At 45.0% G+C, this 14440-nt stretch overlaps 1 protein-coding gene across 4 annotated transcripts in view; it reads right to left on the bottom strand.

Moving 5' to 3' along the window:
- Positions 1-14440, bottom strand: part of cep350 (centrosomal protein 350) — a 45816-nt gene that overhangs the window by 24025 nt on the left and 7351 nt on the right. For 3 of the 4 annotated variants that reach the window (XM_080770235.1, XM_080770237.1, XM_080770234.1), the window contains exons 8-15: positions 12301-12432; positions 9045-9161; positions 6314-7047; positions 4999-5120; positions 2864-3885; positions 2469-2622; positions 1266-1411; positions 517-703 (exon numbers count right to left, since the gene is read on the bottom strand). In XM_080770235.1, coding sequence (XP_080626361.1) covers positions 517-703; positions 1266-1411; positions 2469-2622; positions 2864-3885; positions 4999-5120; positions 6314-7047; positions 9045-9161; positions 12301-12432 — 2614 coding nt within the window. The remainder of the gene's footprint in view (positions 1-516; positions 704-1265; positions 1412-2468; positions 2623-2863; positions 3886-4998; positions 5121-6313; positions 7048-9044; positions 9162-12300; positions 12433-14440) is intronic. The other variant, XM_080770236.1, reaches the window with a different exon arrangement.

Here is a 14440-nt window from a genome sequence, read left to right on the forward strand (position 1 = left end):
TGCTTTAGAAAGCAAACAGTGTGCGGTCCAGCTAGTTCATTCAGATATTCCTTTTTAACACAGTCAACATTATGAGGTGCAGTGGTAAAGGTGCAATTTATCATTCCAACATGATGATAAATCACCTCAGTACCCGTCTACACGAACATAAAGTAACAAGACTTGTTTACCATGAAAGGCTCACTCCTTTTAACTATCCCCAACCACTTAAAGGATAGTACGATATTCTTCTCCAAGCCAATAGCGCTACCAGCATTCCCACAAATTGCTACTGTGCGGTTTTACAGGGAGGAAGGAAATACCAGAGGCAAACGGAGGAAGGAGGAATCTTCTACACTTGTGGCAATCTCCACTTACCCTCCCTTTGACCAGAACCACAGTCCAGTATGTATATTGTACAGTACATCACACAGTACTGTACTTTTGACTGAAATGATCTAAAGAAAATGTAATAGGAGCCTCTGAAAAGGCAACATCATGAAAGCGTGTTCCTCATTCCTCATCCGTTTAGTTTACCTTTGAAGAGAATGCCCCGAGGCGCCCCCCAGGGTGCCGTCAGAGCGGACACTCCTGGCCTGGCTGTGGGCAGAGCTCTTCTCTGAGCTCCTCCTCCTGGAGTCGGCAGACGGGGCTTCCGAGGCTGGTGAGCAGGGGCTCCTCTGCTCCTCCACCAAAGTGGCGTCGCTCCGGTCCGATGCACCACCTGAAGAGAGACGTCAACCAGACATTAGGAGACAAGAGACGAACTTGATGGAGGTCAGATTTAACTCAACTTTATTTGAATAGGCCGTAATCAATTTGACATTCTCAAAGGGCTTTAGAGGTCCACATGTAAAAGGAATACAACAACACACCTGTCCATAGACCCTCAATCAGGCAAGGGAAAACTCCCTAAAAAAGACTTTTGATAGGATAAGGAAGAAAGCTCTGGAACGATTAGAGGCCTAGGACAGGCACTGACAGGTACTACTTCAAATGCAAAACAAAACTATGAAATGTCCATGTTTGAAAAGTGATAATACTAGTGACAAATTAATAGTAGTAGAACTGAATGATAAAGAATAAAACACATGGGGATATCCATCAGATCAGTTGAGGACACACGGCCACGGCTAAGTGTGTAAGCCGGGAACCACAGCACCGCCAGTGATGTTGGTAGTGCAATAAAGGCCATTTGCCGATTTACAATAATGGTAAAACTGCAATATCAGACAAAAACCTTCCACCAGAACGGCAATGTTGAGTGATAATATTGAGCGTCTCACCTCTCTTTCCTGTGGAGTGTTTGGAGTGGGGCGAGGATCCAGACGTGGAGCCGGAGGAGAGATGAGGGGAGTGGACAGAGGAGTGGAGGGATGAATGGTGGGAGTAGGGAGACCTCCTCATCAACTCCTCAAAGTGACTGTTCACACTGGAGAGAGAAAAGATGATGTCACGTATTTAGAAGAAAGAAGAAAAAAAACTGTGACCCATAGAATTAGATAATGGCAGTCCGCCTTCCCAAGAATCCCAATATGCACACGGTCGGGAGTAGCCAATCGGCAGAAAGAATTTGCGGCGTGATGCTGGGGTAATATTGGTGGGGTGCACACTATTATTTTGGGCTAGTACTCAAAGGAGAACCTGCCCATGTAGTTTGGGGGTGGGGGGGGGTACAGACGTTCGTATCCTGCCACAACGTTATGCTGCTTTCACACGGGCAGATGCAACAGATGCAAAGCTACACTATAGTACACCTAGTCACAGACAGTGTAGTCGTTAAGCAGCAGTAGGATGATCCCACTGGCAGCAGGTGTCCGTTTATCACTATAGCACAACCACAAACGTCCAACACATATACAATGAATTACACACCTAATGCTGCCTGCTGGTTCCATTTTTAATTCCAGCGTGTGTAACCTACATTGTTTAAATGACCGATAGTTTTCATATTGTAAATATGGTTGCTAACATGGTTTAGCGACTAGCACTTTGACAGCTAAAAACTGTCATCTAGCTTGTTTACAACTGAAACGCACTTCCTGTCCTCATCAAAATAAGAGCCACTTGTAATGATTAGTCAACACTAGTTTTATGTCTAAGTCTACTTATAGGACGTTCCTTTTGAGTGCCTGTCAGCATTCTCTAAATCCCTGTCTCTCAGCTGTTGGTGCGCAAATGCGCCTCCATGCCTTTGATCTACCATGCACCAAACGTTCTGACGACGCATGCGCACTGGCGCACAGCTTGTGTGCACCCCTGCTAATAATTAGATTCAGGTGTTATGCCTGAAATCAACTTGATCAATGCCAGGCAAAAGTATCATTTTCACTGCAAAGTGTGTGATAATAAAATAAATACAGCTAAACATTCATTTATACTCTGAGAACCAACAACTAGGCTGTTTTAATTGGAGCTGCCTGTCAGCTGTGTAACATGAGTGCCCCCCAGTGGACAGTTTATGAACAAGTCCACTTCAATCCTCTTACCCGCGTCCATTACATCCTCTCTTGGACTGGCTGCTGCCACCGCTGCTACGGGACGACACAAAGTCATCCTCATAACCTGCTGCATCTCCAGGGCTAATGCCTGACTGGACACATTGGACAGAAGGAGGGCTCCTCTCCGGCCTGTCCTCAGCCGCTAAAGATGAAACACACGAAGCAAAGGGTTACAAATTCAAGCCTTCTGGAGTTTCCTGTACCAGCTACAATGCATGCTCATTTATTTACAATGTTAAAATTAGATGCCTGATGAAGATCGACACTAGTGGAGCTGAGAACCAGCGTGCAGACTTAATGTTTTGAATTGATCGTTGTTTGTCCAGCACCTGGAGTAGAGATTGGATGTGTATGGACACATCTGTGTAAATGTACAAACTAACCTTTGGGTTGGCTGTGTAGGCTCTTGGTAAAAATGTTGATGACACTGTGAGGGCTTCCTTTGCTCAGCTCTTCCCAGGCTGCTTTGCTTCCATCCCGTGTAACGAACGGGGAGCTAAGGGCTGGGTAGTTCTCTGCCTCCCTCTGAAACTGGGAGAGGGCGTCATAGCTCCGTCTCTGGTCCACGCAGTAGCCCGGAGCCCCCAGGCTATCCGCCGGTCTTGGTATGTGATTTGTGGTACGGCGAAGGGGGCCGGCGTCATCCTCTGAGAGATTCCCTTCACTTAGCAGGCCCTCGCTGATGGAGCTTCCGCTGGAGTTGTGGAGATTTGTCCTCTTTCCATTCATCTCCTCCACTTCCCCTCTCTCCGCTACAGATCCATATCTTCTCTTCTGCCCGGACCACTCGGCCCTCTCTATCTTCTCCAGGCCATTGACCGGCTTCCTCCCTTCATGTGAGTGACTGTTGAAAGGTTGTTGTGGGTTCATCTGGGCACTGCTCTTTTCTTTCTGCCCAGCGAAGGCGTGCAGGTTGCCCACGCCCGGCAAAGTGGCTTTGTCGTATGAACTCTGACCTGCACTTCTCAGGATCCTCTGAATCCTCAGCCCCAGGTCGTCTGCATCTGTGCTGCCAGTTGGGATGGTTTCTCTGACTGGGGGGCTGAAATCGCCTACCCAGCGCCCGTGGTTACTTGCGCTCACCTCTGCAGCGGTCCCCGAACACAAGTCGATCCCTTCGCCGGCCAGTTTGTGCGCCTCACTCTCAATGCGTTTGGAAAGGGACATGGCCGTGGCCTTCAGCGCCTCAATGCGGGGAGTCAACTTGGACCTGGACTTGTTGGAGAGTGCAGTGGTTGACTGATGCTGCTTGTGTCCTCCAGGAGACACCCCACTCTCCAGCCTCAGAAGCTGGGAGAAGAGATGGTCACCAGAGGGAGCCAGAGCTCTACCGTCAGTACCGGTGGCAGCACCCACCTGGACACTGGGCTGAAGCCAGGAGGGAACTGCCATACCCAGATCAGTCCTGCAACACACATAGACAAAAGAATGAACAGGGAGAGTATTAGGCGATAAACAATAAATTAAAAAGGAACAAACAACTATTTGTCTGCTTCATATGGTTAGAGAAACAAGTATGCAACTACTACTCTCCTTCCCTAAAATGTATGATCAATATGCCATTGTGTCAGAGAAGCCTTGTGTGAGTGTGTGTATCCATCCATACTATAATTTACTAAATCTATATGTGTGTCTGTCACTGTGTTCCGACATAGCTTGGACAGCATCCGACCGAGCGGTCTCAAACTTGCCTTGTGTGTCTCATATGACCCTGAGGTGAACGGTGCCAAATGGCAATTCGGACAGACTAACCATTTCCAAGAAACGAAAATAACAAATGTTGTGCCTTTAATCAACTTGCTTAACTAAACAAGGGTTATGCAGAATATGCACAAGTGAGTTCTGCATGTGAAATGTCTAAATGTCATCACAATCAACCAAAATCCAATGTTCAAATGAATGACTGTAAATATCACATCTTAAAAGAATGTGTCCATTGTGGCTCAGACCCGGAATTAAACTGCCAAACCCAGATAGTGAAATAATAGTAACTCTCAGTAACTTGAAAATCAGGGTTCAGATAGACTAAGCTAAAATCAATAACCACTGTAGCTGCATAAGCTTAATTGTGAAAAACACCACCACCAACAACATTAAGTGAAGTAAATAGAGAAAATGACTCAGATGGAGTATACCAATTACAAACAACCTACAAAAGATAAACATGATTTATCTGTTGTTTAAATGGCACCATTAAAACCAAACCCTGGAGCATACTGCAAACAGAAAGTCCTCTCTTGCATAAAAAGCCCTCTATTTTCAGATCCTCTTGCTCTAAAACACAGCGTTCATAACACTTATGAGGTGAAAGGAGGCGACCATGGAAACTGACTGTATGAAAACAAACAGTTCCTCTGTTTGTACTGTCAGGTGAGTCACTAGTAATTATGTACCTCACGCTGCAGGCAGATGGCAAATAATAATGCTCTTTTTATGATTTAACCGACTCTGTTGCCACCAACTCGGTTAAAGTGACAACAGAGTGGTTGATCTGGATATTAGAGTTGTGTGTTATAACCTGGACAGTGGCAGGGCTGGTTGTTCTGACAAAGACATGTCACTGCTGGAGGGACTCTGGGGTGCCTCTAGTCGCTTGTTCTCCTTGTCCGACTCCCCAGAGGGCTGGTACGCCGGCCTCTGCTGTAGGTCACACACACATGCACACCGATGAGAACAAACGCAAACACACAGAGACACAACAACAAGCGTCAGTTTCTTTTTTTATATATTTTTTATCCCACGATTTGTAACCCATTTTTCACCCCTGTGTCAATTATCTAATGTGATCCTGGGCTCTACACACCCTCCGGCCTCCGCCAACCTAGTTCCCATATATGGGGGACATGGGGAGAGCAACGGACTTTAAATCATGCTTCCTTCATGCCTGAGTGTCCAAGTTGCTCCTTTACACTTGACAGGGGGGAGTTTCCCTGGTTGGACGTAGCACGTGAAAGGAACACGTTATTCCAACCAGTTCCTTTCCCTTCCATGAGGCGCCCCGGCTGGCCAGGGGGAGGCAGTTTAGAGACCAGGATTACTGCAGGTTTTTAGTGGGGACACGGGGAGAACATGTAAACTCCACACAGAAAGGCCCTTTCGCCAACCCCACCCTGGGTATGGGCACTGATGACGTGGAGGAGGAAACACACCGCCAGCACCCACAGCGTCCCGAGCAGGAATCAAACCCAGAACCTTCTAGCTGTCAGGCGACAGCACTAACAACTGTGCCACCGTGCCCCCTACAAGCGTCAGTTTCATACACAATGCTACATAATTATTATGTCTTAACCCTAGAACAATAAATACGGGTGATTTTCACCCGGACAATTATATATTTTTTGTAATTTTCATAATGTTGCTGATGTCTAAGGTGGGTGGGTCTTTCAGTACCTTCATGATGCTCAGTGACATCATAGAAAGTAGGTTAAGGTTTGTTTCCCTGCCCACATCCCTGTTTTTTTCTACAGGTGGGTGTTCGGGTGAAATTCACCCGTATTTAGTGATAGAGTGAATCATGTACACCCACAATGGCCTTTTTTTTTCTTTTTTTACACTGGACCATTCTCACATGTCCCAGGATTGGGTGGACCAAAGCAGAAGTTCCCAACTAAAGAAAATTGTGTCTTTTGTTTTTGTTAACTAGACCTGAAACGATCCAAGTTGGGAACGTAGTATGCAATAACCATTGTCATAGCACTAGTTTAAACCGTCTGTCTTGCTCCACTAGTTCAATATATTTTAATGAGAAGTATTTTTTTATGGAATATTTAAAAAAATTACAGTGATGGTGTGACAAAAAGGATGTTTAGTGTTCTAGGGTTAATAGTCTTTACCAGTTGATTAGAGGTCAGCGTAGCAGCAGGTGGCATCTGTGTGGCCTCCTCTCCAAGCAGCAGCTTGGTGTAGGTCTCCTGTAGTCGTTTCTGCGCGGGGGCCTCGGGGGGCGGGGCCACCACTTTGGCCCCTCCCCTCTGCTTCCTGTAGAGCTCCTGCAGCCTCTGGTTCCTCCGCTCGGTCTCCTCCCGCTGCGACCTCCGCTCCTCCGCCTGACGTCTCTTCCTCTCCTCCTGTTGCCGGGCGATGTACTGGCGAACGGCCTCGGCGTCGTAGTTACGCTTCTTCGGTCCCGCCTCCACGGCGTCCGCGCCGTCCGCGGGCTCTGGTTTTCGCTTGGCGGGACTGGCGCTACGGGAGCCTCGCACGGAGCCACTGGCCGCCAACGGGGCCCCCCAGGCAGAGACGGGGGTCCTCGTCCGTGACCCTGACCCTCCTCTCCCTCCCCGGTTGCTACCGTGCTCTGTCCGAGATCTCTGCCTTGCCCTCTCCTCTTCCTCCTCGGCTGCTCGGCACTCCATCTGCAAGTCGTCCAGGATGCCCTGAATGTCGGCTGACAACACCTCTCTGCTAGGAGAGACCTGCGCTGCAGATGAAGGACGGGGAGCGGTCGTGGCGCGGCCGTTGTTGCCTCGCCCCCGGCTGCTGCTGCTGCGGGGCCTCTCTCTGCTGTTAGGACGGGACTGTTGGTTCAAATCCGACCTGGGGTCAGAGCTGGAGCGGTGCAGGGTCCCTGGAGAGAGCAGAAAAAGGTGTTTGGCTGCTTGGTAAACTTCATCCACACCAGGCCTTACAGATTTACAACCAAAGAGGTGTAAGGGAGAAGCTGACATTGTGGGTGTGTGTGATGTGCTATTTTTACAGTTTGCTGTGTCGTTATGTTTTAATTTGGAGACCTGCCAAAGGGTCTGTAGATGACAATTAGCTATACAAGAAAGAAAGAAAGAAAGAAAGAAAGAAAGGTAATGGCAACTCTGACTACATGCTTCTTTTTTTTTTACAGCAGCAGTCATTATGAAGCCTTACTGGGCCATTCCCTCTGGGTACAGGGCAGGGCTACAGGCCTCCTGCACTACGGGCGACCCTGGAGAAATCAAACCATGTTGAAATGTGCAGCCAGCCAGAAACCAGCCAGTCAATCTCAATTACTTCCGGTCACTGGCAGCCAGCACAGCCTTGGTTACATGAGACAGAGAAATAGGGGAAGTAGAGAAAGTGAGAGGAGGAAAAGATAAGGGCTGACAGGCAGACAGAGAGAGAAAGAGAGACTGCGGCTATGTGTGCACTATGCAGATGATTAACTCTTTAGCTCTTCACTATTTGTTGATAATAATCCTCTGGCTGGCTGTGTAAAGTGTAAAGCTCAAGTATAAAACCGTGATGTGAATTGGCTTCAGTACAGGAAATGTTTAGAGAATGGTGAAAAGGACCAGAGCTGGGTTGCACCTGCAAACTAAGTTATGGTGTAAAGTCCCTACTAGAGAGGCATAGTAGCCACTAGCTAGTTTTAACTAGTGGGTTATTTAATGATGTTGCATCATGCATGATTATTTATGGAATAACATACTGTAAACTAGTAGTGCATATATGATAGATGTAATCTATATCGTTGCAGAAAATGGCATAAGCTATTTTTAATCAAATAAACACTAGTTTAACCTGAAAAGTAAGTAAGTAAACAGAGAGACTCAGACGTTAATTCCATCACTCAATAACGTTATGACATGTCTATGAAATAATGTGCTCAGCTCGTACAGTGCTAGTGTACTGTGTAACCCTGCACACTGCCCTACACAAAATGGTTTTGTGGATCTGTCTCTCTTGAAGTCTCACGTAAATGTCATCATCATCATAAATGTACAATAGATGTCACCTATCTTGCCAAGTGCATTGGCAATGATGGGGTCATTTGTCTTATTCAATTTGTTGAAGGAGTAAAAGTGGTGTGCCATCGTAAGTAGACATTACTGCTGCCTAAGGGCTTGTGTAAATATTTAGAGATACATTAACTCTCATTTGTGTGGTGCAACAGCTTTAATTTGAGAAATGCTTAAGTCTGGACTTAGAATCCATTCACGCTCTAACAAGACTAAGTTTGAACTTAGTGTGAACTGTGAAGTGGTGTGAAGTCTGAGGAGACGGAAATGTGAGATGGACAAGTCAGAGGTGAAACGAACGAGACAATAAATGGCACAGTGCAGACAGCTGTGAAGGAAACGTAGGAGAGTAATGGATGTCTGTGGGGAAAGGAAGATTGTGATTGTTCTGTACTGCAATTTGAGTGACAATATGCAGATACTTACATATATTTATTTGCTTACAGAAATTACAGGACAGGGAGGATATTAAATGCTGATGCGTATGAATAGTAAATGAATAGTGTGATATTCTGCCTAGAAGTAGATTGTGATTTTTAACCCATTTAGGCCTGACCTCAAAATTAAAAAAAATCTTCTAAATCCTCCAGTTTTCTGAAATAAATATTTTCACGATGTTTAAAACACCAAAAGGGGTTCTCACCCAGAATGGGTTAAATTGCAATAATTGATACACATATTGCTAATTACAAATTATTTTTTTGCACTCAAACGTGAAGTCCTAGATGAATAGTGTACAGTATGTACAGTACAAGTGCTGGAGCTGCCGTCAGTGAAAAAGATGAAGGAGGTAACATAAGACAGTGGTGTCGTAGGCAGCATGTATAGAGATAGTGTAGGTCTCCAGGCCCACCTGTCTTACTCAGTCTGTCAGCCGACTGAGGTTTATCCTTACTGGGCAGCCTGGGAGCTGGACCCAGCACCATCTTCACCACCTTCTGGCCCTCCCGCCACGACGAAGGGCCAATCACTGTGGGAACACAGAGACCGTCACGGTAATTAACACCCCTGCCGTTTAATAAAGCACTGGTGTTTCGAAGGCCATACATTGTACAGTGCGTGCGTCAACCGAGAGGACATACTGTATAGTTTGTGATTGCCCTGTGTAAGCACATATGCACGCTTAAATAACTCCCATGCACATGCAAAAAAGCCACACCTCAAACATACACACAGAAACATACAATTAATACAGACAATAAATACTGGCAAATGATACAGATAAAAAGGAAATATGGTCTGCACACTGGTGAAAATAAGATTTACTGTCTTATTGCGTTCACCGTAAAAAATAATTAAACAGTGGACCTTGTTTTTTTTCATGTGCTGCACCTGGACATGCGCGTACACTATCAGTTATATTCAAATCATTATCATACAATAGCCCTCTATGGATTCAGTAACGCTAATAGAGCAGTTTAACTGCAGGAAATCTGTACAAGCAGACCTATACATTACAGTATAATTGAGTTTACAAAATTACTCAAACGAGGATCAACTTTGGTAGCTGGAGGAAACGGTAAGAAGGAAACAGTAAGAAGTAAAAAACAGACAGCAACACGCGGATATCTGCAATAAACACCAATGAAAGGACAGCAATATCTCTGAATGCAAATTCATCCAAATTCCGCCGTTCCAATTAATTTGACCTTCCAAGCACCACTGCAGCACCATGCACACTAGACTAAAGCAGTGGCCGGTAATGAAGCTGCACAGCTACAACCCAAAGCAGCTGTTTGTGTTGGGAGAATGAGCCAACACGGGGCTGAACTTGATCACAGATTTTGCAGAGCTATTTATACTTCTCGCTAGGAGCATAGACTAGACCAAGCTGGGAGAGGAGAGAGTAAAACGTATACTGTATGTACATTGTACGGTCTTGTGTTGTCCTCTTTTGTTGTCAACAAAAGAGATGTCTCTCTTGCATTGGTTAAGATACAACTTTGAATCTTGACTAAGTGAGAGCGTGTCACATTTTTGACAATGTGCGTGTGTCAAAAACAGCAAAAGAGAAGGGAGAAAGTGTTTATGTGTGTATGTGTGTGCACAAGTATGTGTGTGTGGCTGGCATGCGTGGCGTGCGTTGAGGGACATCTCTTTGAGTGTACCAGGGTCAGTATTCTCAGCTGTCAGGGCTTCACTACAACCAGGTTAAAGCAGCAAGCAGTTGCCATTCTACATTCCACTATAAGGCTGCCTCTATGCTTGCCAGTCACAATCTGCATGTCACACATACTGGACGTTTCCCATGTAGTTAGGTAAAGTTAGCTTAAGTTGTGGCAAATCTGAAAAATAAATGCTTACCACTAGCTTTCTTCACAGATGTGTTCATAACGGTGTCTACAATCACATATCAATTTGTTCCAATGCAACTCCCTTGGGATATTTTGTGACAGCTGCTGAAAATTGGGGTACCATTATCAACCAATATAAGGCAAACATTTCCAAATTTCATTATACTTTAAGTAGCATGTGACATGTCAAACTAGGGGGTTTTCAAGATTCTGAATCCATTGCAAGCATTTGCACAAAAAACACTCCTTTGCCTAAAGATGCCCATAGCCGTCGTCACAAATGTGATGAGGTCAGCAGACTCGAATTTAGCCCAAGGAGTATTTTCGTGCAAAACTCATGCTTGGAATGGATTCAGCATCATGAAAACCCCCTAGTTTGACATGTCACATGCTACTTAAAGTATAATGAAATTTGGAATTATTTGACTTATAATGGTACCAACTTTCACAAAATTTCCCAAGGGAGTTGGGTTGGAACAAATTTATATGTGATTGTAGACACCTTTATGAACACATCCGTGAAGAAAGCTAGTGGTAAGCATTTTCTTTGCAGATTTGCCACAACTTTAGCTAACTTTACCTAACTACAGGGTGAAACGCAGCCTGAGCTGCCAGCAGTGGTTCTGGTTCAGGTATTGGAACACTCACGGCACGTTATGGCACAATGAAGTGGATGGACAGCTCCCGCGGTGTCGAGGGGTTCCCTATTGAAACTGTGACAACAAAACGGAACTAGAAAATGTGCTCAGTACAGCACAGACCTCCACCAAGGGGTAGGTTTGTCTTTAAAGGTGTTGTGGTGCTTCTGGCATCATGCCCTCCGGTGGCCAATAAAACTTCACGATTCATTGAGCATGCAGTGAAGCGCTCCATTCAAAGAAAGCAGTGAGCTGGCCACGCTATTTGATCGTAGACAGTACCTACTACCTACAGTGCAGGTATTTCTCTCCTACTCAAATGAAGACACTTGACTGCTGCATGGACTAACTGTTACAGCATGACAAATTCTCAGTAGTCAGGTACAGCCCAAACACCTACTAATTTTGGAGATGAGTGTAAACTACTCTTCTTTGTATTTTATTTCTAAGTGAGTTGGGAAGGCTGCATGAAACATTATTCTTGATCCAGCTCTGCTATCCGTTTTCTCCCCTGGAGTGAGATTCCTGGTGTTAATGGATGGACATCAGGCTGTGAAATTGCCGACATGCCACCAGCCAAACGATGATTGCATCGAGAGAGAGAGATAGAGAGGAATAGCAAAAGTGATACTGAGTGCGGTGAGATCAGATATGGGGGGGGGGTTGGAGGTACTCTGACCGAACAGAATCTCGGCTTCGGCAGGTCAACAAGAACACTACGATATCATCATTCTGTGCCTTGCCAGCGTTTGGTTCAGCAGTTCTTACACCTAGAAAATCTTTACTAGCCATTAGCCAAACATCAGTGATTGGTCAGACACTCAATGCATGCACTGAACTCCTTTTGTTTCTGCAGTCGGTCAGCAGCATATTGTGTGGACAGTTTTGAAGAAAGGTTGTCTTAAGATATTAGGAGGTACAAACCTCTATAATCCCTCTCTGAGAAACTACAAACACAACCAGATGGCAATTAACTAATGGAACCAGAAATAGTGAAATCTCCAAGACAAATGATGTCAAAGCATGTTGAAGGCTGCTGTAAACAAACAGCGAAGGTCTGAGGTTCCAGCAGTATATACGGGAAGAGAGTTTATTCTGTCGTTTGCAGAATGCTGCAGGCTTAACGGGGACAATGAAAGGAGGTGATACAAATAAAATGAAAGTGGAGAAATTCTACCTTGTTTGGCATCTGCGTCTGAGACAGGAGCAGCTTTATGGATCTTCCTGACAGGTTTCGGAGGCCTTCTCTCTTTGGACGCGTCTTCTGGCCTCTGGTCCCTCTGCTGCTGTTGCCTGGATCTGGTACTCTCTGTACACGAAACAAAACCACCAACAACACACGCATGCGCACACACACAGGAAATGAGCCACAGGGCAGAGGAACCTTCGACCAAGGGATGACAAATAATATTTTTAATAGCGTGCAGTCATCCGATTTTGGCTTAAGTTATAAACAGCTTGAATTAACCGACAGCAAATGGATAAGACACATACATACGCTTAGTGTGATGTGTGTGAAGCGTAAACGCACATGCAACAACCAGCATGTTCAACTCTTGAATAAGAAACTCTTGAATAAGAAACAAATACTGCCGTATTTGTTTGCACGGTTGGCTGATGTATAGAATACAGTCAGTAAATATCAGTTTAGTGGGGGGAAATTATAAAATTTGGCAAAAAGTAAAAATGGTAAAGTTAAATAATAAGAACTAATATATACCGGTACACTCAAACTTTAATTCGTTGCAATGTTCTGAGTTTTTCATTCTAGTCATAACTGACTCCCATTCCTGACCGATCATCTGATTCTACTATACTTATTATCAGCCAACAGCAAAGTCCGGGAGCTCACAGATACTCAAGTGGGATAACAAGGACAGAGAACATTCTAGGAAAATGAGATCCCTTTGAGTATGTGAAAGACACCAGTGCTGCTGCTATGCCGTGGTTATGGCAACACGCCTGGAAACTGTGCTGCAGAGAAACCCTAACCACACACGCACTCGGGACAGAACGTCTCCCGAGTTATAGGGGCTAGTTGGAACTCAGGCTTCTCTCAGGACGTATTTCCATTCAATCCTTTTCATTTTGAAAACCAAATCAGTGAACATCTTTACAAACACACGATGTAATTTTAAATTCTGTAACATGCTTCTTTAGTGCAGTTTGAAAATCCCTGCCAGAATCCCAGGCTAGGCTACAGAGCAGGGAAAAGAAAGCAAATAAGAGTCTGGATATAGTACACTGCAGAACCTGACATGTTAGTTAAACCTTATGTCAATGAAATGAAAAACTTCTTCTATGTACCTAAAAACTGTTTTGTTCTGCACTAAGACTGTACTCTAAATTAACCACAACTACACAATGCGTACTATCAACACTGTTATACTGCACCATAGTTTTTCAGCATTCTGCACTGAATACGGTCATGCTGGAAAACTACAGAAAATGACACCCATAAATTGTCCACTTTCCACACATCATGCCTGCGCAAAATTCAGCATATATTAATTTCTGGCCCAAGACCATCTCAAACAATAACCTCCTCAACATCACCCAACAAGATGACATGCACTGCATAATCAGTTAACGTAGGTGGACTTGGATGTCCTCAGATTGGACATCAACACGATCCCAAGAGTCGCACTACACTGGACCCCAGAAGGCAAAAGAAGGAAAGGGAGGCCGGCTAAAATGACATGGTGTAGGACGATAGAGAAGGAGCTCCAGCAACACTATCAGAGCTGGGGTACCATGGAGAAGATGGCCAAAGACAGATGCAAGTGGAGAAGCTTTGTTTCTGCCCCTTGCGCCGGCCGGTGTAATGGGGATAAGTAAGTAAGTAACATGATGTCACACAATAGACATCACTTAAACATAATTTCATATGCCTCTTATTGGAGATATATCCATATCACTCACACACACACACACACACACACACACACAGTCACACACCCTTCAACTATAGCTGAACATAAACACAGATATAGAGGCTATGTTGGAAGAGAAGGACCATGCAAACTAACAAGATATAAACTGCCTGTTTGAACAGCAGTTTAAAACGGCATTCATATGCATATGCACACACCACGACATAGACAAACATAAAAGCACCAGCTCCGCATTTCCACTTATGAGCTACTTTCGGCATACAACACTGTCGTATGCCTCAAGTATGAATGTGGATTATGCTTAAAATGTGCCTAATGACCGTCTGTACTGCAGGCTCACCAGCAAGATGTCGTGACAGGACCCTATAGAGCTCTAATGACTGTCTGTACTGCAGGCTCACCAGCAAGCTGTCGTGACAGGTC

The sequence above is a fragment of the Protomyctophum bolini genome (assembly GCF_963924005.1).
Source record: "Protomyctophum bolini genome assembly, chromosome: 8".
NCBI lineage: Eukaryota > Metazoa > Chordata > Actinopteri > Myctophiformes > Myctophidae > Protomyctophum > Protomyctophum bolini.